We start from the raw sequence: 20,937 nt of genomic DNA, 5'->3' as shown, positions 1-20,937 counted from the left end.
TGTGCTGCTCCAGTGGTACTTGCCTAATTCCAGACCAAAAATATATTTTTCCCTATGGAGGCCTTAAAAATGTGGTCCATCCAAAATTCCTGTTGGAAGACCTGCACTTCCAGTGATTTTTTTTTTTTTTTTTTTTTTTTTCTTTTTAAGGAGCAGCTTGTGGGGCACAGGTGGGGTCCCAAGCTGGGGGGAAGGTACAAAGATTCAGACAGAGGCAGGGACAACACCAAGAAAGCTTTAACAGCAGCTACTGGATACTGAAAGGATTACCCATCAGATAATGCTCCCCTGATGCTGAGGAGTTTGCTAGAGTGAAATGTGGGCCAGAATATCAGAGCTGATGTTCAAGTCCCCAAAGCAAATATAGCCAGTTAATCCACATTGACTTCAAACTGAAATAATGAGGTGACTAAGTACCATAGACCCATATCTGGGCTCTATGTTTATTATTTGCATTTCTTTAACAATTGTATCTTTTTTATAAAATTGAATTCTAAGAGAATGAAAAGAAAAAAGCAACTTATTCTCTATTTATTTTTCTTTTTTATCATTCCCTGTTTATAACTAAGCAGACATTTTGTCTGTTTTGTTTTTTTAAGGAAGGGTCCACACATAAAAATTACTTGGGCAGATATTCTTTTATATTTCTCTGCAGACAGATTTTTCTTCCCTTTCCCACAACCTTCTCATGCATTTAAAGCAGCAACAGTGATACAATGCAGGACTCTGCTAAACAAAGGTGAAGATAAAATTCACTGGTGTCTCAGCTCACTGTTCTCATTCATTACTCATTACTGGTGTTTGGATATGCAAATCAAAGATGGCTTCAAGCAAATGTCTTGGTGTCAGAGTCCAGGACATCCCTCTGGCTGCCCTGGCTGTCTCAAGACCCTGGCAGGGGGCTCGGAGACCTTGGCATGAAGTCAAAAACACCTGTGGCTTCGATTTTAGCCCATGGAAAAAACTGCCAACTTTGTATGAGGAATTACAAGTCACAAGGGTTTGAGTGGTGTGATAGTTGAATTAACACAGGGTGAAAAAGTAGAATTTTGGGACTTTTTAGAATGGGGTTCAAGGGGACAAGATGGAGGGATTTAGGCATGTCCTGACCTTCTTCTCCTTCTTCTTATGCTCCATGTCTTGGTGTGATGGTGACACTTTTCTATTGGTTTAAGGTAGAGACACACTGTCTGACATAGACAATAGGTATTGGCACATTATTGTAAACATGGCACACGTAGGTTTTGGTATAAAATGTAAACACCGCCCTAGAGAGCAGGCAGAATGCCATGGACAACTTGCTAGATGGAGGTCAGCAGGTCAGAGAAAGAATGTTATAGATAAGGAAAAATAAACAACTATTTTGGGGTCACCTCAACACCCAGACCCCGAGATCAATCAAGTTACCACCTCTCAGATAATAAATTCTCAGTCCATCAGGGGAGAGAGGAGTCCCTCTTGTACCATAGTCCTCCACAGGAAACATAGTTGAAACCTCTTATGTTTCCATGTCACACATGGCACCGCCCAGAGAAAGTCTGCCATTGTGACATCCCCCTTCCATGTACAGTGCTCTCACCACCGTGCATGGACTGAAACTGCTCATAGGGTTCCTTTAAGGATGCTTTGCCAAAGACCAAAAAACAACAATTTCTCATTCTGGGACAAAAGTCTCTCCCCATTTTCTCCTCCCCTGGGGCTGAGGGTCTCAAGAACAGAGATCTTCTTCCGTGAAGACAGAGGGCACCACCACACCCTCCTCATTTTTCTCTGTTCACTCCACTCCTGCACATACAATCACTGCAGCAGGTCACTCCCACTCCTGCACTGGCAATCACTGCAGCAGGTCACTCTCTTGGCTCAAACCATTGCGTCCCCCTACATGCAGTCTCTGTGTTACAGGAAAATTGGTTCAGTCTATGGCTACACAAGAAAAAGTCCAGCCAAAAGCCACTCCATCATCTCCTCCCACCTAGGATTCTCTCCCATCTTCTTCTGACATCTCAGGCCCCAGGCCGTCTCTCTTCTCTTTCAGATCAAGGAGGATTCATGTTTCGCAAAGCTTTCTTTGTCCAAGAAGGGGTTAAAGTCTCAGCCTCTGCTGCCCTCAGGATGACTGAAATCTCACAGCAGGCTGCCCAGGACTCCCACAGCTGGGCACCTTCCACCCCTTCTCTTTCTCCTCTGCCGACATAGTGCCGGCGCATGATATCAAATTTCCAGGTGGCACAGGCTCTCTCTCTCTCTCTCCCCCTCTGCGGGGGGACAACAAAAGACATCTCAGTGTTTCTCTAGCCTTCAGTCCTGTAGGGGGGGCTGACCCGGTTCCATTCCCTTCATGCCCCCTTCTCTGTCCGGGGCTCCTGGCCTACCTCAGCCACAGGCCGCTCGGCTTCCCCTCCCGCACCCAGCCTGTGGCTGGGCAGGGGAGAGTCTGCACTCTTCACTGACCAGAACAAGAGAGTTCCCCTGGGTGTTCTCTGTTTTTAACCCCTCTGTGTTCTCAGAAGCGTGTCCATGTCTTCAGTGTCTACACCAGGTGTCAATGTTCAAATGTGACCACTGATTGGCTTGACTGTAACTTCCCCAGAAAACTCACTTCCTTGTCAACCTATGACAATTCTGCTCTTGGATGTTAACATGCTGAATGTAGCAAGGAATTGGTTTACAGAAGTCATTGTAGAGAGGGCAATGATATTACAAGCATCTGTTACGCTTTCAGAAGCTTTATGCTGGCTTTTCTTTTAGGAGTTATTACTATAAGCAATCACCGCACATGAAAAAGCCAAAAGCCATTGGAAATAAAGCTGGAAGAATTAAAAGAAAGGTGCACAGTGCTTAGAAATTCTTTGAAAATCTCTGTACTTATGCAGAAAGTTTCTTCAGAAAGTCGCAAAACTACAAGGGAAATTCTACATATTCTGTAGATGGTATTACTCAATCTCTGGGCTATAGCCTTTTATTTCTTTATATGAATTGGAGGAACTCAAGCCTTCACCTTTTCTCTGCTGGGATCTTCACAAATGTAGAAGAGAAGGAAACAAGGACCCCAAGAAAGCACAATCCAGGAAACATGCAGAAATAAATCAGCATGGCAGGGGCAGCAATGAGTTAGGTTCTCTTACTAGAAGGTCTTCCAAGAGAGCACAGGTCAAGTACTATTTTCTAGCTTATCCTGCCAAAAATCTCCAATTCAATACAGTTATGATCAAGTAACTTATAAAAAGCTTTTTGGCTTAAAGGAAGGCTCATCTGTGTGTCATTAATACCCCTTATCCTGTATGTATGCCTGCATGTTTCTGTATGATAGCGATTTTTTTTTTCTAAGGTTGATTCCTGCAATAAAGATACCTGGAGTTTCCAATAAAGATAGCTGGAATTGCCAGTGATAGCAGATAGCTATCACTATTGCCAGTGACAGCTTGCAGTTAGTATACTACAAAGTAGTTGAATAGTACGTGTGATAAACATCTTTGCACAGAAGAGAAAGGATTTTGAAAATCTGCTTGCTGCAGTTAGGGGTAGTTTTAGAACCCCTTATGTAGTGGATCATTTACTGTACTGAACCAAGCCTTTTTATACTCTAAACTTAACCAAAAACTTACCTGAAGCAAGCACGCACCGGCTGCCTGCCAGTGCAGTGCCACTGTTCACGCATTCCTTTACCCAATTAACTCTCTCCTCATGTGATGTCCACACATCTCCCTGACCAATCACTGCCTCATGGATGATGTAGATGTCGGCGAACCCAATGGGAAGAATGATGATGTCTGACTTAGTTCAGAAGGCTGAATGATTTCTTTATTATAATTATGCTATAATACATTAATATACTATATAAAAGAGGATACTAAAAACTACATGCTACTTTCTCTAACTATCATCTCTAACTACTAACAACTCATGACCCTCTCTCGAGAGTCCAGACACAGGTGGATCTGATTGCCCATCAGGCCCAAACATTCCACCATGATCCAACTATGCATTCACTCCAGGTAAACAATTCTCCAAACACATTCCACAAGAGAAAAACAAGGAGAAGAAATAGAAATTGTTTTCTCTTTCATTTCTCTCTGTGCACCTTTATAAAAAATCCTGACAGAGAGAGAAATGTGCTTGCCACAGAATGAGGCAACTATCAACCCACTCTCCGGCCATCTGACCCGCAGCTGAACCCTTCCCAGAGTGCTTTTTAGTGAACAAAACGCAACATAAGTGAGGAGGATTTAACAAAGGTGGAAAAGGTCCTTAGTCTGTAAGGCTTTTCTTGTTTCACACATCTCTCTCTGTGATATTCACATTCTCTGGACAGAGAGATGTAATTGTGTCTCTCAGGAGAAGCACAGAGAGAAGAAGAGAAAACAATCTTTATCTCTGCTCCTTTGTTTTCCCCATGTGGAATTTGGTATGGAGATTGTTTACCTGAAGTGAGTGCTGGATTGGATTCTGGTGAAGGTTGTTTGGGTTCAATGACCAGTCGGATGCAGCTGTGTCTCGGACTCTCAGCAGAGAGTCACGAGTTTGTTAGATAGGTATGTAAGAAGTATGTAGGTAGAATTGGATAGTAGCTCTTTAAATAGTATACTAATGTAATATAGTATAGTATTAATAAAGCTATCCTTCAGCCTTCTGATCTGGAGCCAGACATCATCATTTCTTCCCATCGGGGGCTGCATTTTTTTACTATAAGTGCTGAACCCTGACATCGGCTGAAGAACCAGGACCTGGATGGATCTGATCAGGTCCACAGCCAAGAATGAACATGAGAGGATCTGCTGAACCCTCTCAGAAGGCGTGTTCGGAGACCCTGCGAGGGACTGGGATGACAGACACTGCAGGGACCCTCCCTAGGACCCCACAGAGCCCCAAGCAACTTGCTTGCAACCGGACACCGCTGCTTTCCCTGGAAAGGTACTGATACCTTTCCACCGTCTCCCTAGAGAGAAGACCTGGTCTCTTCTGACCGTGTTTTGGGATGGGGAAAGCTCTCCTGACAATAGCACTGCCCCTGACCTGGGGTGGACTTAGGTTTGGGAAGAGATGTCTGCAGATTTGAGCACTCGATTTTCTTCGGGAGACCTCTTCATTTTGGACTTGTGGAGAGCTCTGGCTCAAGCACATGGAATTTTTATCTCTGACAATGATTTATATGACTTTTTCGAATGGGCAAAGGCTCATGCCATGGGCTTGGCTTCCACCCTGGATCCGGAGACCTGGGATTACCTGGGTCTCGCCCTCGTGAAGTGCATCAGGTGAAATGTGAGAGTGTCTCTACACCTGCTGGTTTTTGCGATGCTTTTCCAAATTGCCCGGGGGAAGACCCCACGAGAAAGCGTGTCCGATTTGGTCGGCACGTTCGCCTCGGACGTGGGGAGCTGCCTTGCGCTGGGCGGGGGGCCATCAGCTCCCCTGCCGCGACCGGACAGGAATTAAATCGTCCAAGGACAGAAACTGCTGGCTCCCATCCCCCGCCCCGTAGGATGGGACCGCTTTGCCCACGCCCCGACCAGAGCAGTTTTCCCGGAGGAGAGACTCCCTGGGGCATGTGCAGGAGGGGCCATCTCCATCCTCTCCTCCTCTTTCCCCCTGTGCAGCGTGTAGGTCCACCCCGCCCCTGGATTCACCCTTCCCTCCACTCCGAGAGGGCGCGGGGCAGCTCCTGCCCCCGGCAAGGGTGGCAGCCCCACCTCCCGTGCCGCGCTGCCTCCGGCTCTCCCCGCGGCTGCCCCTGCCGCTCCCGGCGGCAGTCCCAACATTCCGCCTTCGGCTCCCCCTGCCAGTCCGCCTGCCGGTCCCGCCCGTCACTGCTCCGGCAGCGGCACAGACACCGCCTCCTCCTGCGCCCCCACCGGAGCCAAGAGAAAGGCTCGCCGCTCCGGCAGCAGCCGTGCCCCTTGTGCCGGCGCCGGCTGCCGATCCCACCGCGCCGCAAGCGACTGCTCTCCTCGCACGCCACGCCACGGAGGGCGAGTGCCTGTGATCTGCGGCGGCTGCAACCTCCGCTCCGCGACCGGCCTCTGCAGCGGCTTCGTTCTGCCCCCCACCACCTTCAGAAGCCATTCCCCCTGCGCCGCAGCCGGCAATCGATCCGCCGGCGGCAATGCCCGAGGACCTCCCCTCGCCGGCTCCGCTGCCCCAAGCTGATTGTGTCGGGTCGCCAGGCCCTGCAAACAGCGAGAACCAACAGCCTGGCTCCGGGCAGGGCTGTGCACCCCTGGCTGAACGCCGATCATGCTGTAGAATCGGAAGATTCCTCTGGGGATAACACCTTCCCTGCCGTGCCCTGCGCGTCCCGCTCCCATTCAGGGGCAGGAGCGGCGGCGGCCCGAGAGGCTGTGGCTTCAGCCACGCCCGGGTGGGGCGGGGGGAAGGCAAAATGCTGGAGGAGTTGCCGTGACACTGGACATTTCCATAGTGTTATATGTAACGGGTATAATTCGCGCCATTTTTTTTGCATGATATATATAATATTAAATAGTTGTTAGAATGTACCCTTTGGCATTAGAAGCCCCCCCTTCTCAGGCAAAACCAGGTGTGTGTTAAAACCGGATTTACAAGCAAAGGGATGTGGCTCGCCAGGAGATGGGCCTTATCTGAGGCGATATGGAGACACCCAGGCGCTGATCATGGCGTGAACGACCCGAGATGGACATCAGGAACATCCCCCGGGCCGATACATGTGAATACCGTGTTCCCGTAAATTTCATCAAGAGTTCCAACGACACCGGACTTCGAATTGCTCTGCCTTGTCGCCGAGAAGGAAATCTCATCAACTTATGGGACTTTGAATGAAACAAAGGACTGAATGCCGAAATCCTGGCTTCAGGCAAAATTTTCCCTATAAAAATCGCTTGTACCAGGATGGTGGTGTGGGAGCATAGGGGGAAACCTCTGCTGAGGCTGATCTCTGTGTCTCGCACTCAGCGCCGATCCCGGGCTCGGCACTGTCCTTTTCCTTGTGGCTGGCTAAGTTAGATCTCTATTGCTAAAATAAATTCTTTTTATTTTTTTTTTTTAATTTGGCTGGATCATTTTTCATTTATAACACATAGCCCTTTTAACAGATCCTTTACCAGTACCGGAGGTCTGGGACGAGCGTTCATATCAAAAGACTATAGTCTTTCACTTGCTGTTTGGCCAACCTCATCTCAGTTTAAAAACTGAAAACATACAAGGCTTTTGCTAATCTGTCATGTAGGCACCCCAACTCCCCCTTTTTTGTTTTTCGAGCATGGTTTTCATGGTTTCCAATTCCTAATAATAACAAAACAGCATCAAATTCCTACCAACATCATCAATCGCCATCATCACACAAAACAAATGAGTTACTCTCATCACACAACAGACCCATATCAAAAATCTAATTCACCCTAAAATCTTAAAAATAATTACAAATTAACCTAAAATTAAAAACCTTAATCTCACTAACAAAAAAAGCCAAAACCAATTAACACAAACTAAAAAAACCTCCACCATACAACCAACTACCAGCAAAAAATACCACACTACACTCTTTTCACTAACAGTTCTTGTCATATCATAAAAATGAAACAAAAATAAAAAACAATCATATAGAACCCCACACAACAAATCACAAGAACTACTAAAATAAAATCAACCCAACTTACAAAACTCAAAATCATTCAAGTAACCCTAAACATTGCTAAACAAAAAATAACCAAAACTGTACCTATACACTAATTCATAAATAATAACCAATACTCTCTAAAATTAACTAAAAAATACCCAAAGTAATTAACAACATAAAAAACCCCAATCTAAATTAAAGAATAAAAAACATCACTACCCAAATAAAAACTATCTTTAGAAAACCATTTATATTCATGTTTTCCCAAAAATAAAACTATTAAAAACACCAAAACAAACAAATAAATCAAACTGCAAAAATAAAAATATCACAAATAAATTAACAACACCAAAAATATTATTCCTAACTCAATAAACTCATAATGCTTCAAACCATCTAAACAAAAATACCACCTCTATATAAATACAAAACCAAAAAATAATTTTAACCATAAACAATATATCCCAAATTATCCAGAACTATAAAACATATAATACAAACAAACAAATGAAATAAATAAACCCCCTATAATATAATATAATATAATATAATATAATATAATATAATATAATATAATAAACAATAATCCAAATATAAATATAAAAACTGAACAAATTAACTACATCACACTAACTCAAACCCAGTAAAACAAACACTACATACAATAATAAAAGCCACCACTAAATAATTAAAAACCTATCCTATACCTCACACTTTTGCCAATAACATCCTAAATCTTAAAAACCAAATCCTTAAAAAACATAATATCCCCCAAAAATTAAATCCAACAACAAAACTCCTTTTAAAAACAACCTTATCAACACCTACACCAAAAACCATAACATTAAATAAATATACCATATTCCTTATCATACACCAACTACAAACAAAATAAAATGATACAATAAATTATTAAAAACCACCTTAAAACCACTAAATAAAAAAAAATCTTTCAAAAATTAAAAACAGCATCTAACTAACAAAAGCCACCTAATTAACACCCAATCCCAAACCCTACCCAATCTGAACCTCTACACACACTAAACAAAAACAAAATCCCAATAATACTTACCAAAAGTCTATTAAAAATATGGTTGAAATTAATTCTACCTCAAATCCTCACCTGCCATCCATAAAACTATCTTGACTTAAAAATCAAATTACACATAGTAAATACTACCAAAAAATAAAACAACACACTATATATCACAAAAAAAATCTAATATTGAATTAAAACCTTATATCAATGCACTATTTACTAAATATCACTACCACTATGTAAATTTAACTGTATATATAAATGCATAGATATAAAATTAAAATATATTAATTTGAGTATTAAGACAATGATATAAATAAAAAATAAAATGTCCTAAAATTATATTATAATACAATATCCCCTATCATCTACTTTATGCCCAAACACAAATTCTATAACTTTAAAATTAAAAAAAAATAAAATTATTTCAACACAATTTATATACAATACTCACATCCTCCCACAAATTCTCTCTCAGCTATATTGTCTAACACCAACAAAAAAAACCCATGTTTTACTTTTTTAAACTAACTTTTCATTTATTAGCTAAAATAAAAAAAATTTCCCGAAATTGTAACTTCTTCTTCTAAAACCATTCAACTTTACTCCAATCCAAAAAACCAAAACACCCCATGCCGCAGCCCAAGAAAACCTATGCCACAACCCAATTCTAAAAAAAATCCAAACCACACCTGCAAAAAAACCTCTGCATCGACTGATTTTTTCACCTCAACAAAAGAATTTATTATCTAATATTATTAATTTTTTTTCTCTTGCCTACATACACCCTACTTATTAAATAAACAATTCTTTTCACTTTTTCTCGAAAAATTTTCCTTTAAAGCATATTTAAAAAGTGACTGAAATCTGCCTTCTATTAAGAAACACATTAATTTCAAAACATTTCACAGAATTCACAGAATGACCAGGTTGGAAGAGACCTTCAAGATCATCGAGTCCAACCCATGCCCCAACACCTCAACTAAACCATGGCACCGAGGGCCACATCCAGTCCTTTTTTAAACACATCCAGGGATGGTGACTCCACCACCTCCCTGGGCAGACCATTCCAGTACTTTATCACTCCTTCCCTGAAAAACTTTTTCCTAATATCCAGCCTATATTTCCCTTGGTGCAGCTTGAGACTGTGTCCTCTCATTCTGTCAGTGCTGCCTGGAGAAAGAGACCAACCCCACGTGACTACAACCACCCTTTAGGAAGTTGTGGAGAGTGATAAGGTCACCCCTGAGTCTCCTTTTCTCCAGGCTGAGCACCCCCAGCTCCCTCAGCCATTCCTCACAGGGTTTGTGTTCCCAGCCCCTCACCAGCCTCGTTGCCTCCTCTGGATGTGCTCAAGTGTCTCGACGTCCTTCCCAAACCGAGGGGCCAGAACTGGACACAGCACTCCAGGTGTGGCCTCACCAGTGCTGAGTACAGGGGGAGAATGACCTCCCTGCTCCTGCTGGCCACACCATTCCTGATCCAGGCCAGGAGCCATTGGCTTTCTTGGCCACCATGGCACACTGCTGGCTCATGTTCAGGCGGCTGTCAGCCAGTACCCCCAGGTCCTGTTCTGCCTGGGCACTCTCCAGCTACACCGTCCCCAGCCTATAATGCTGCAGGGGGTTATTCTGGCCAAAATGCAGGACTGGGCACTTGGACTTGTTAAACTTCATCCTACTGGACTCTGCCCAGCCATCCAACCATTCCAAGTCTCTCTGCAGAGCCCTTCTCCCTTCCAGTAGATCGACACACGCTCCCAACTTAGCGTCATCTGCAAATTTACCAATGAAACACTCAATCCCCTCATCCATGTCTTCAATAAAGATATTGAACAGAACAGGCCTCAGCACAGAGCCCTGAGGGACACGACTGGTGACTGGCTGCCAGCTGGATGCACCACCCTTCACCACCACTCTCTGGGCTCGGCCGTCCAACCACTTCTTAACCCAGCAAAGAGCGTTCCTGTCCAAGCCGTGGGCTGACAGCTTTTCCAGGAGTGTGCTGTGGGAGACAGCATACTCCTGGACAGACTGTGCCACGCCCTCAGAGACATGCCACACCCCTGTTTGTCCACTCCTGTTTGCCATGCTCCAGGTCACCCCAGAGGCCTCTTAATCAGCCCACTACTCAAGGACAGAGGAAGCCGCGCCCCGTCCCTGCGTGACTCACAAGTGCAATGAATGCACCTGCTCAGCGTTCTCTTATCAGCTACTCAACTGGAGGACAGCTACTCAGGGAAGTAGCTTATGAGTACCTTATATCAGCTACTCAGTGGAGGATGCTGCACCCCATCCCTGCGTGACTCCCAAGTTTCCTCCCAGTTTGTCTCAAACCGAAATACTTCCTAAGCTTTGGATCCCGTTCCAGTGCACCAGAACCAAATCAATCTGCTCTGGCTCTGAAAACATCAGTGACACCAAACTCAGCTGCCAGCACGAAGCACCTCGCTGTTCCTATCCGCCTGTCCCTCACTCCCTGCTCTGTCATGTCCTACACTACCATGCTACAGACGGCTGGGAGCGAGATTCCTTCCTGAGAACCGTCACACCGATATCCTCGGACATTCCGACTTTAGTGGGGATATTGCAGAAACCTCCTGCATTCCAGTCCCTAGTGCAGGAACAAGACAAAGTCCTCCCCCAGCCCATGTCTTCATAGAATCGTGTACAAGGTTTAAACAAGCCCTGAGGTCTGAGGGGCACCGTTTGCCCAAAAAAGCCCAACTCTGCACCCAGAGGAAATGAACACCACAAGCAGATCAGTGAACACCAGATGAATGGGACACTGACAGCTTGGACCTGCAATTAACTCAGCACTGAGGAAATCTGAGTCCAAAAGTCTCACAAGAGAGTGGAAAATGTATTGAACACTGTTTCTAGAAGGTGCCCATGTCATTCCTTAATGGTGCGGCTCAATTAAGGAGCAGTACCAATAAAGCCCACAGATTTTTGCTTTTGTCTTTTCCTTTAAAAAAACTCAACTATCTAAAGCATGGTTTAGTACATACAGTGAATTCAGCCTGCCACATTCTGTTGAAAAAGGATCAACTAAGTTAATGCTCTAAGATATAAAGAGCAATTCAGTGTCTGAAGGAGGTGAGACACACAGTATCATTTTTCCACTGAACCTCGGCCACAGGAGAAGCTTCTCTCTGCCCCAGGAGCTGCAAGGAATTTGGGCAGGTGAAATGACATCTGAGAATCACTGTAAATTCAGAGGCAGAAAGAGAAGATCTACCATTAAAAGGCAGAAAAAAAGAAGAGGTTTCAGAAAACATCTCTGCACTCTAATTAATAATTATTTCCAATTCCCCAGTGAGAAGAGCAGAACCCTGCAGCAATTAAGGCCACACAGTCCACAGCTGCAAGAGCTCAGCACACATCCAGAGAGTCAGTTCCAGCATCTAAAATAAAAAAAAAAAAAAAAAAAAAAAAAAAAAAAAAAAAAAAGAAGAAGAAAATGTTGATTTATTTTGTTATAAAGTTACTTGAAGTTCTTAAAACCAAACCAACCTTTGCTCCGATTTTGGCTCACTGACACACTCACAGAAGCCAAGGGTCACACAGGCCCTGCTTGCAGAATTCCTGATCCAAACCCTCACCTTTCCCACCCAGCACTGAGGAAAATCTGACAGAGTTTTAATAAAGAACCTTTGCTGAGAGCAGTCATCACCCCAGGCCTTCAGGCTTGGCAAGATTTTGTAGTGAATGGACCCAAATTCAGCTCCTCCATCTAAATCTCTGACAAGCCTCATCAGAATGATACTGGACAGTCACTCAGAGTGCAGAATTAAAAGACTGCACAAGGAAGAAGAGAAGCTTTGCCATGAATTGCACACATTCCTTTTTCCCCCCTCATCAGTCTGGGACTGTAGGACCCGATATTTGCAACCTAAGCAGACCTAAGGCACTGGTTCCAGCAGCAGCTGCAGTTCCAAGTTTCCTGCTCCCTGGATCACTCACTAAGCACTCGTAGGAATCTCACCAGTGCCTCTCTGTCCTCAGAGGGAACACAACCTGATGGGACACAGCTCTGGCACCACATTTCCTCTTCCCCTCTCCCCTTTTCCAGCAGACCAATCTGCAAGAAATGGTATTCCTTGCAGAATTCCTTGCAGGGTTCATCACAGCAGAGAGGAGAAGAGGAACCTGTGACAGACCCACACCATGGGCAGGACCAGGCTGGGTTTGGCTGCTCAAACAACAAAGCTCTTGGCAAGGATGAGACAAGTTCAGTGGTTCTTCCTGTCCTGAAAGAGAGGAGAAAAGGGAAGTTCAGCCCACTGTGGAATCAAACACTCCTGCATTTCATCTTTTGGCTTGAATTGTTCACCATAGAGTTTTAGCCATAAAAAAAGGAGAGGTGGCACCAAATCAAGTAGAAAAGTGCCCTTTCCCAGTGTTTTTATTCTAGGCATTCAAAGGAAGCTCATTTTTCTTCTAGCATTGTTTCCCTAATTTTAGCAGAACCATTCTCATCCCAGACCCCACTCATCAGTTGATCAATGCTTTGGCACTGGATCTGGACAAAGGAAGGGACACGCCCAGATCACAGGAAAGCACAGAGAGAAAGCCCTCCCGAAACCAGACAGAAAAAACCGACAGGAAATGCAGGAAGACAGAGCCTTTCTTTGCATGCCTGCATTCCTTTTCTAAAGACTTCTCTACAGCTGGATGCTCTTTACACTTGGCTTCCTTAAAATGAATGGATTTGCTGCTAAACACATCTCAGACCCAGATGTGACCAGGAGAAGGTGGGATGGAGATGAAGAGTCAGACAGGGAATAGCTAAGGAGATGCAGGGCCTGGGAACACTGAGGATGGGGAAGAGAAGGAACAGGGATTGTTCTCCTTGTTTAGATCCATCAGGGCTGGGAGCTTAGAAAATACAGGGTAGTTAGGCAGGAGCAGGATAACTCTGAGATAAGGGCAAGCTGCTCCCACTCCAGGGCTGTGCTGGGGAAGGAGGGTAATTTTTTCCTTTCCCCTTTCCAGTGGGATACAGGTACCACCCCCCCACAGAGGCAGGAAAACAGCCTTGCCATCCAGTACAAAACCTGCCTGGCGAGCAGAGGATGCCAGGAGCCAGCAGCCACTTCTGAATTTCCTGCTCACAGGCATTTTAAGACTGCTTTGCCTCACATGCACCTTTCTGCCAAGGGCATTCCCATCTTTTTTGGATCCTGAACAAACGTTTGGAAAGCTGAGTTTCATGAGAACTGCTTCCTGTTTTGATTAGTCTTAACTTGGAGTTTCCCTTGGCACCAAAATCAGGGGGGAAACCCAACATGGCCTCGAAGGGCCATAAGATTCCCAGCTTGCAAGTTGGCCAGTTCCCTCAGGATTCGTTTGTTGAACCTTTTCAGAGTTAATTTAGCAAACTTAAGGGTTTGGCCATGTCAGGATCAAAACAAGAAGAAACCTGTGAAAAAGAAACTGAACTAAAGCCAGCTAAAAGCAGTCCCTGCTGATGACTCATTCAAACAACTCCTTCCAAAGGAGGCAGGATTGATTCAATACTTACCAACCCATCTGGCCAAGGTCAGAGTTCTCTGCCCACCAAGGCTGGGACACAGCAACCAGCAGAGACCTTTCTCCCATTCTCCAGCATTGACCTCCTCCCTGCACATGCAGGGAACTGCAGCCACTCAGGGAACACCAACTTAGTCCTGGGCTGGCAACAGGAGAGGCACAAGGAATATTTGGAACTCATTCCAACCTCAACGCTATCCAGACCCAGGAGAAAGTGCTTCCCACACCACTCTTGGAATTGTCTTGCCTATCCCTTCCAGTTTCAGAAGGTTTCCATGGTAGCCAGGATTACTGGTGTGGTTCAAAAGCTGCACATGCCTAAAGCATTCCCTTGGGAATATGGAGCTCCCCTCACCTTTCATTTCTTTATCCCAAGCAGTCTCCCCTACGATCTCCAATCTAGAAAGAAAAAAGGGAAAAGAAGGAAGACCTATTAATCCTGACATAAGGAATGTTGATTATTCCAACACACTTCCAGGCGAAAAACCCACTTCTGCCACTCTAACAAATCCACTTGATATTGTCTCAATTCAATATTAATTATTTAAATATTGTATTAAGATTCTTATGGACACAATGCTTGGAATTCTCAAGAATGGCTCGGCTTGGCTACTTGAAGGACTTCCACACCCAGGGAACTCGCTGGTCCCAGATTTAAATACCACATTTGATACAAATCTGATAGAAATTTGATATTGTTTGGCTACTAAGCTTTTCCAAAAGCTGAGCAGTCAAGGCTGGAAATCTTCACTGAGGCTTTTCCATGGCACAACTGGATTTACCCTTGGGAAAACCCCATCCGAGGACATGGCTTTAAAGAGGTTGTACTTGATGTTAGAGACACAGAATTCCTTTGGTATTTGGCATTTCCTGCACCTCCAAACACACGAAAAGAATGAGGACATGAAGAGTAATAAGGTTCAATTATTCCTATTCTCTGTGGAGTGCCCCCACCCCAGGACGCACGGATTCTACCCAGACAAACAGCACTGGGCGAGGGGCGTGATTTAAAGAAGATTCCACCCCTCCACCCTGTGGGGCATGCCCCTGCAAGCCTGGGAAAAGACACTCTGCCCCATCTGGTCAAATAAGGAATGGCCCCAGAATGTTCTTCCTTTTCTGTACCCTCACTGGTTTAAATTCTACTGCAATGTCCCTGCCTTAGTTTTTTCCATTGGTTGTCCTCCTCAATCCACCCCTTTGCAGTCCCCTGCTCCTCTTACTATTGGACGCCGACCCTAAACTCCACCCCTACCCTGTCATATAAAACCCATGACCCTACCCCGTCGTTTCTTGTCTTGGTCCCTGGCACAATAAAGGATCCTGGCTTTTGCTAAACCAAGACTCATCCTGTTGCCTTCTTTTCCCTGTTGGTCATTGGTGGCTGCCTGAGGTCTGAGACTCCGGGGCCTGGGGGAGTCGTTGTGCCCCTCACTGCAGTGGAACGCAACAAGTGGCGCCCAACATTGGGCAGCAACGCTAAGGGCCTGAGGCCCTGATGCTTGCCAGTCGCCAGGGTACCAGACAGGCACCACTCTGTAGGAAAGGAGAAGAGCTGAGCTTCAGAGGAGGTGGAGAGCAGCTCAAGACCAACAGCCCTGTAAATCACTTTTTGAAAAGTGCCGTCAAGCTAGGACAATTTTATAAAGAAGTCCTGGGTCTCACCCCCAAAAGCTTTCAGGCTGAGCTCGCAGGAAACTCCAGTCCTACTGCTGAGTGGGGGAAGCTTACAGGGACAAGGATACAGATGGGAACAATAATTACAAAGGAACAACAAGACATTTATAAACATTTTAAGTTACTTTTAGTTTCTTATGGGAGAGAGGTTTCTAAAAGGGATCTGAAAAGGATCATTCAGTAGCTTTACACCACCTTTCCCAGCGCATCTGCAGACTCCATATTTAACATCGACTTTTGGGACCTAGTTTGTGTGAACACTATGGCACCTCAATTGCTGCCCATTTCCTCTGCCATTTGGGAGACCCTGTACCATCATGCAGCGCGTTGAGGCCTCCTGCCATTGGTCACCCCTCCCATAAACCCCCTTCTAGCTTCTGTGAAGCACCCCTTATTCTCTTCCCCTCTGATTTTTCCACACCCTCCCCAGTCCCCAACTTGGAGTGGTATTGACTGCGTCACCCTGGACCCTCCTTGCCAAGATGGCGACAGCCATGCCACTTGGAACCTCTTTTCCTTCTCTTCACCTTCTCTGCCTTCCACCTATCCTGCCTCTGGCTCCACCTCCTCCCCCAAATACTCCACCTCTGGAGGTTGTGACCGCTCCATCATAGGACACACCTCCTCTAGGGAAGATGGAACCAGAAACCCCACTCTGGAAACTGTCATTTTGAGTGGAGATTCAGAGAACCACAGCTGGTTCTTGGAGAGTTCCCACTCTGCTTTTAGCAGCAAGTGCAGACTCCAGATGCCTTCACACAGTTTTACTTACAGGCATGTTCGGTGTTTAGAAAAGAAACAGCACTTCAGCCAAAGTTCCAAGAATCAGATTCTCTGATTTTTTGTGAGAGACAAGAGGAGGCTCTTAATATGAATATTTATCCTGTGTGTTTCATAACGACATTTCAGAAGTAGATGTCAACCATGTGCAAACCCCAGTACAATGAGAGCGCGGGACCAGCAGTTCCCTTGCAGGATAAAGCCTTCCTGCACTTGTAGAGCACCCCGTGTATATCTGTGTATGTATATTCACACACATATTTTCAAAGAAGGTTCTTCTCTTAATGCTTTTGAGCAGGAACACCTACATTTAATGAAGAAAAGCCATCATCCTCCCATGGCATTCCTTGAATGACACAACAAACACCATTAATGCTGAGCAAACAGTTTTTACAGGAGAGAATGGTATGTTTTTAATACATTTACTTCCAAGAGGATACAATCTTTTTCTCTGAATCCTGAGCAATAGCATTTCCCATGGCTCTGTTTCCCCACGCATTTGGAAGAGATGGCTTTTCCCCTGTGTTTACCACACTGTTGAGCTGTATCAGTTGGTTGGTGACCAAGACACATTTGCGTTGTTCAGGGCCACCAGCAGGTTCGTGGCAGCCTTCTGCAACTCCTCCTCCTTCACTGCATTCCCAACAGATATCAACAACTTCATTGTCTGCAGCGAAGTCTGCACCTGGCTGTCCAGTATCCTCAGGAGGAGATCCTCGATGTCACTGTTGGGCAGATGTCCTTGCTGCTGGCCACTGGCTGTCACCTCTGTGGCTTGTGGGCCGGAAGGATTTGGTTGTGTGCTCACAGGTAAGGAGGTGGGGATCACAGCTGCCTCTGTGTCAGGTCTGGAGTGAGACGTGGGAGACATGAGGGGAACTGGCAGGGGACCAAAGCTGCTGGATGACGTGGCATCACTGCTCATGATGCGTTGCTTCATTCTGCTGTGTCCTGGGCACATGGTCCTCTGTGGAGGAGAAAACATTCCTCTGGAGAGCCTTAGGAGGAGGCACCTATGCACAGCCCTGTTCTGTGGGTTTAGCTCTCACTGCACAATCTCACCTTTCCCATTTCCTACTAAGATGAGCCCAGGAAAGCAAAATAAACCTTCATATCCTTTCCTTGTCAAGTCTTCCCATAAATCTCTCTTGGGATTCGCAGCTCTCTTTGCTCTCTTCTTCTGGCCTACATGAATCCCCCTTTCTTCTGGAGAAACCTAGACTGTGTAACTTGGTTGGGAATGAGAGCTGGGGAAGAGGGCTGAGGTGGTTCTCAAAGGTTCATTTCCTTGAAGAATGCCTTCTGCAAAGTCTCCTTTTTGGCAAGAAGCTGCAGGTGCCATCTGTGTTAGTTAATCAGCTTGGTGTGAGTGCCCCTGGATGATGGGCTGCCCATGGTTCTCTTCTACCTTCCCTGTCTTTTAGCTTTCTGTCTTCCCACTTACTCATATTCAGGGCTCTCTCTTTTGCTTATTAATTGCCCAGAGCACACCATAGTCTTCAGGAAACAGCTAAATAACTCACCTTAAGGAAATACTTTTTCATAATACAGCGATAAAGAGAAAAGGTGCAGAAGTTGTGGAAGAAAGGATTTCCTGGCAGTTCAGAGCATATGGGCCCTAGAAAGAGGCAAATAAAGACACAGACCCAGTGACAGACTCCAGTGCTGGCATCCCCCTTAGCAATAACCTCCCTGTGGAGTGACATCCCTCCATGAAAACCCCTGTTTCATATGGGGACCTTTTGAGAAACTCCACTGCTTCTTGGTCATCTCCATGACCCAAGGAGTGAGAGGAGGCTGGTCCTAGGACCACATGTGGATCCAATGAAATGTGAGAGAGGATGCCCATGAGCACATGCCTTCTCCTCACTCCAGTATTGCTACCCACCTCTCTCCCCCACCCCTTCTCCTCCCCAGATTCTGAGTATTTCCTCTCCCAGTGATCAGGGCCACGCAGGACTCCTGTCCAACTGCCTACCCTTGGGAATCATGGTTGGCTTTACCTGCAGGGATGACTCCGTGGTTTTCATACTCATCCAGTCTCTGGATGAGTGAGTTCTTGCAGCCGTACAGCTCACGAAGGTGGCAGGCAGTGCTGGCTTGGATGGTGATCCGCAGGAACTTGAAGAACTGGTGATATTCGTGGTCAGAGAGTGGTGTTCCTGGCTGCTGTCCCTCTGTGCCCCGAGGGCCAGCTATGCAGCCCCAGCCCAAGAGCACTGGTGGAAAATAGAGTGCAGGAAGTCAGAGGGAGAAGGAAATACTAACCACGACATGTTTGGAAGAACTGGAGGACTAAATCCAGATCTCTGTTGCCTTTTCTGGGTGCAGGATCCAGCACATGGAAAATGCATTTACAAGCCAGAGATGGAAGGCCCAGACCTGTGGAAAACTTGCTTCGCCCATGTTGAAAGGAGTGACAGTATGTGGCTGAGGGACCTTCACCAAAGCTCTGGAGATTCAAATCTTGAACTGGGAGAAATGTCTTGGAAGTCATGGCTGAAACTGAGAATATTGCTCTGTTGCTGGGGCTGCAGCAAGTAGACTGTTTCCTTCCAAGATTTTTAGTCTCTGCAAACTCTCTTCCTCTGGCTAAATAGGTCTTTAACCAAGGTCCTCTCTCAGACCTCTTTCTCCTGCTTCCCCTGTTGCTTTACTGGGCCAACTCTTCCCTCTTAGCTTTGTGGGTTAACTCCACACCTGTGCCTTAGCACTCGTGTCTGGTTCAATGCACCCAGCTGTCCCTGTCACGGTATCTCCAGTCTCCACCTCTGCTCCTGCCTGTGCCCACTGCATCCAGATCTGACTCCTGTCTGGCTCTTAGGTCACTCTGTGGCCCTCCTTGATGAATAAAATACCAACTCCAGTGGTGAAAATTGCCAAAATTATAAGCACTGGGATCTTTGCACCTGAGGCATTGGAGGGTGTTTCATCCCTTCCTTTTGCCTCCAAACTGCCCAAGCTGAGGAGCGATGGAGAGAGATTGCAGAGCAGCTGGGTTGGCTGCCCTTCCTCACAACTGGGTTTGGAAGAGGGACGTTTCTTACTCACCAGACAAAGCCAGATAAGCCCACAAGGCCGTCATGACACTGGGAGCAGTGCCTATGACAGTTGGGGCCCACTTGCACTGCTGGAGCTGTCAGCTCTGCTGCTCTGCCACTGATGTCACAGACACCTGCATTCCAAACACTCTATCCTCCACTGCTCCTGCTTCCTCCTTGCTGCCCCCCATCCTGCTGCTCCCTCCCCCAGTGTTTGTGCATGAACAGGCGTGTGTGACTCTTTCTTTCTGCTCACTGCCAGCCCTATAAAATCCATCTGGAAAGAGGCAGTCAAAAGGCCATTTTTCTGGAGCACAGGACAGGAAATTCTGCCTTTGGGCTGCTGCTGTTGATAATGTGTGAGCAGATCAAAATCTTGTCTCTTGCCCAGATCTGTGCGTGCTTGGCTGATCCATTAAGACAGAATCCACACAGCACTAAACAGGGCTCCAGACCATGGCAGAAAACACTAGGAAGAAAGGTGATGGAGAGAAAATGGTTTGAGGAATTGATAGTTTTCTTACACAAAACTCATCAGGAGGCATTTTTGGTCTGGAAGTGCAGCAGGAAGAACATTCAGACACCTGTGAGAAGGCAGCGAGCTGTCAGGCAGCTCTCTGGACATCTGGTTGACCTGTGTGTGCAACCTGAGCTGGCCCTGGTTATTGGACCTGAACAGTGGTGTCACAGTGTGCATGGCAGGACAGACAGCGACCCTGAGTCATGTTTCTGGGCATCATTTTCCTATGGTCTAAGTTACTTTCAGCTCCTAAATACTTATCCTCCTGTAATCCCACCCTACAGCACTGCTACGATTATAGGTATTTATTATGTCTGTTTTCCTTCCTCTGATCAGGACCTGCAGTCCCTAGCTTGGCTTTAACCTTTTGGATAAATGAAGAGAAGCAGGTTTTTGACTGAGAGCAGCCCAACATTGAACCAGTAGAGAGACTGCTCACAAGGTGAGAAATTGCATGGAACATGTCTGGGAAGGAAAGAGCTGAATGCTGAAAATTTGGGATGTACCATGCTGCACACTCCACACTCACCATGCCCCTTCTGCTTCCAGGAAGATCTGTAGGCAGAGTATGGCAAAGTCCTGTGGTATCTAATATCCTTTCAAAAAGACCCTGTCCAAAATGAAATCAATCTTGTGTATTTTTCAGCAAAGAATATGCTTATAATGTTAAAAGACATAAACCAAAGTATGGCTTTTTCTTCTTTTTGTGCTGACAATATTTGGGTCAGTTTGCTGCTCTGAGGTGCTTTTGAGTACAT

The 20,937-nt window shown here is 45.8% G+C and overlaps 1 protein-coding gene and 2 long non-coding RNA genes across 4 annotated transcripts; 1 reads left to right on the top strand and 2 right to left on the bottom strand.

The window, feature by feature from the left end:
- Positions 1-12,751: 12,751 nt before the first annotated feature.
- Positions 12,752-14,562, bottom strand: LOC128808251 (uncharacterized). The gene is made up of 3 exons (XR_008437418.1): positions 14,517-14,562; positions 14,154-14,303; positions 12,752-12,879 (listed from the first exon to the last, which is right to left on the bottom strand). It is a non-coding gene; the product is annotated as an uncharacterized LOC128808251 (long non-coding RNA).
- Positions 14,563-17,003: 2,441 nt separating this feature from the next.
- Positions 17,004-19,778, bottom strand: LOC128807003 (acrosin-binding protein-like). The gene is made up of 4 exons (XM_053976954.1): positions 19,670-19,778; positions 18,622-18,837; positions 18,142-18,236; positions 17,004-17,585 (listed from the first exon to the last, which is right to left on the bottom strand). The coding sequence occupies exons 1-4, from the start codon at positions 19,701-19,703 to the stop codon at positions 17,166-17,168; spliced, it is 765 nt and encodes a 254-aa protein (XP_053832929.1). The 5' UTR covers positions 19,704-19,778; the 3' UTR covers positions 17,004-17,165.
- Positions 19,779-19,812: 34 nt separating this feature from the next.
- Positions 19,813-20,876, top strand: LOC128807004 (uncharacterized). 2 transcript variants are annotated; one of them, XR_008437015.1, is made up of 3 exons: positions 19,813-20,018; positions 20,516-20,621; positions 20,729-20,876. It is a non-coding gene; the product is annotated as an uncharacterized LOC128807004 (long non-coding RNA). The 2 variants fall into 2 exon arrangements; XR_008437016.1 differs by having other exon boundaries at positions 19,813-20,408.
- The last annotated feature ends 61 nt before the right edge of the window (positions 20,877-20,937 follow it).

The sequence above is a fragment of the Vidua macroura genome, chromosome 5 (genome assembly GCF_024509145.1).
Source record: "Vidua macroura isolate BioBank_ID:100142 chromosome 5, ASM2450914v1, whole genome shotgun sequence".
Classification (NCBI taxonomy): domain Eukaryota; kingdom Metazoa; phylum Chordata; class Aves; order Passeriformes; family Viduidae; genus Vidua; species Vidua macroura.
This window is presented reverse-complemented; position numbering and strand designations above follow the sequence as displayed.

What these genes read in the sequence shown, in the direction of transcription:
- LOC128807003 (XM_053976954.1), bottom strand. Translation starts at nt 19,703, where the DNA reads ATGACGGCCTTGTGGGCTTATCTGGCTTTGTCTG. An exon ending in GGCTTATCTGGCTTTGTCTG is followed by an intron (nt 18,838 to 19,669) that starts GTGAGTAAGAAA and finishes ATTTTCCACCAG; the next exon opens with TGCTCTTGGGCTGGGGCTGC. An exon ending in CCACGGAGTCATCCCTGCAG is followed by an intron (nt 18,237 to 18,621) that starts GTAAAGCCAACC and finishes GCCTCTTTCTAG; the next exon opens with GGCCCATATGCTCTGAACTG.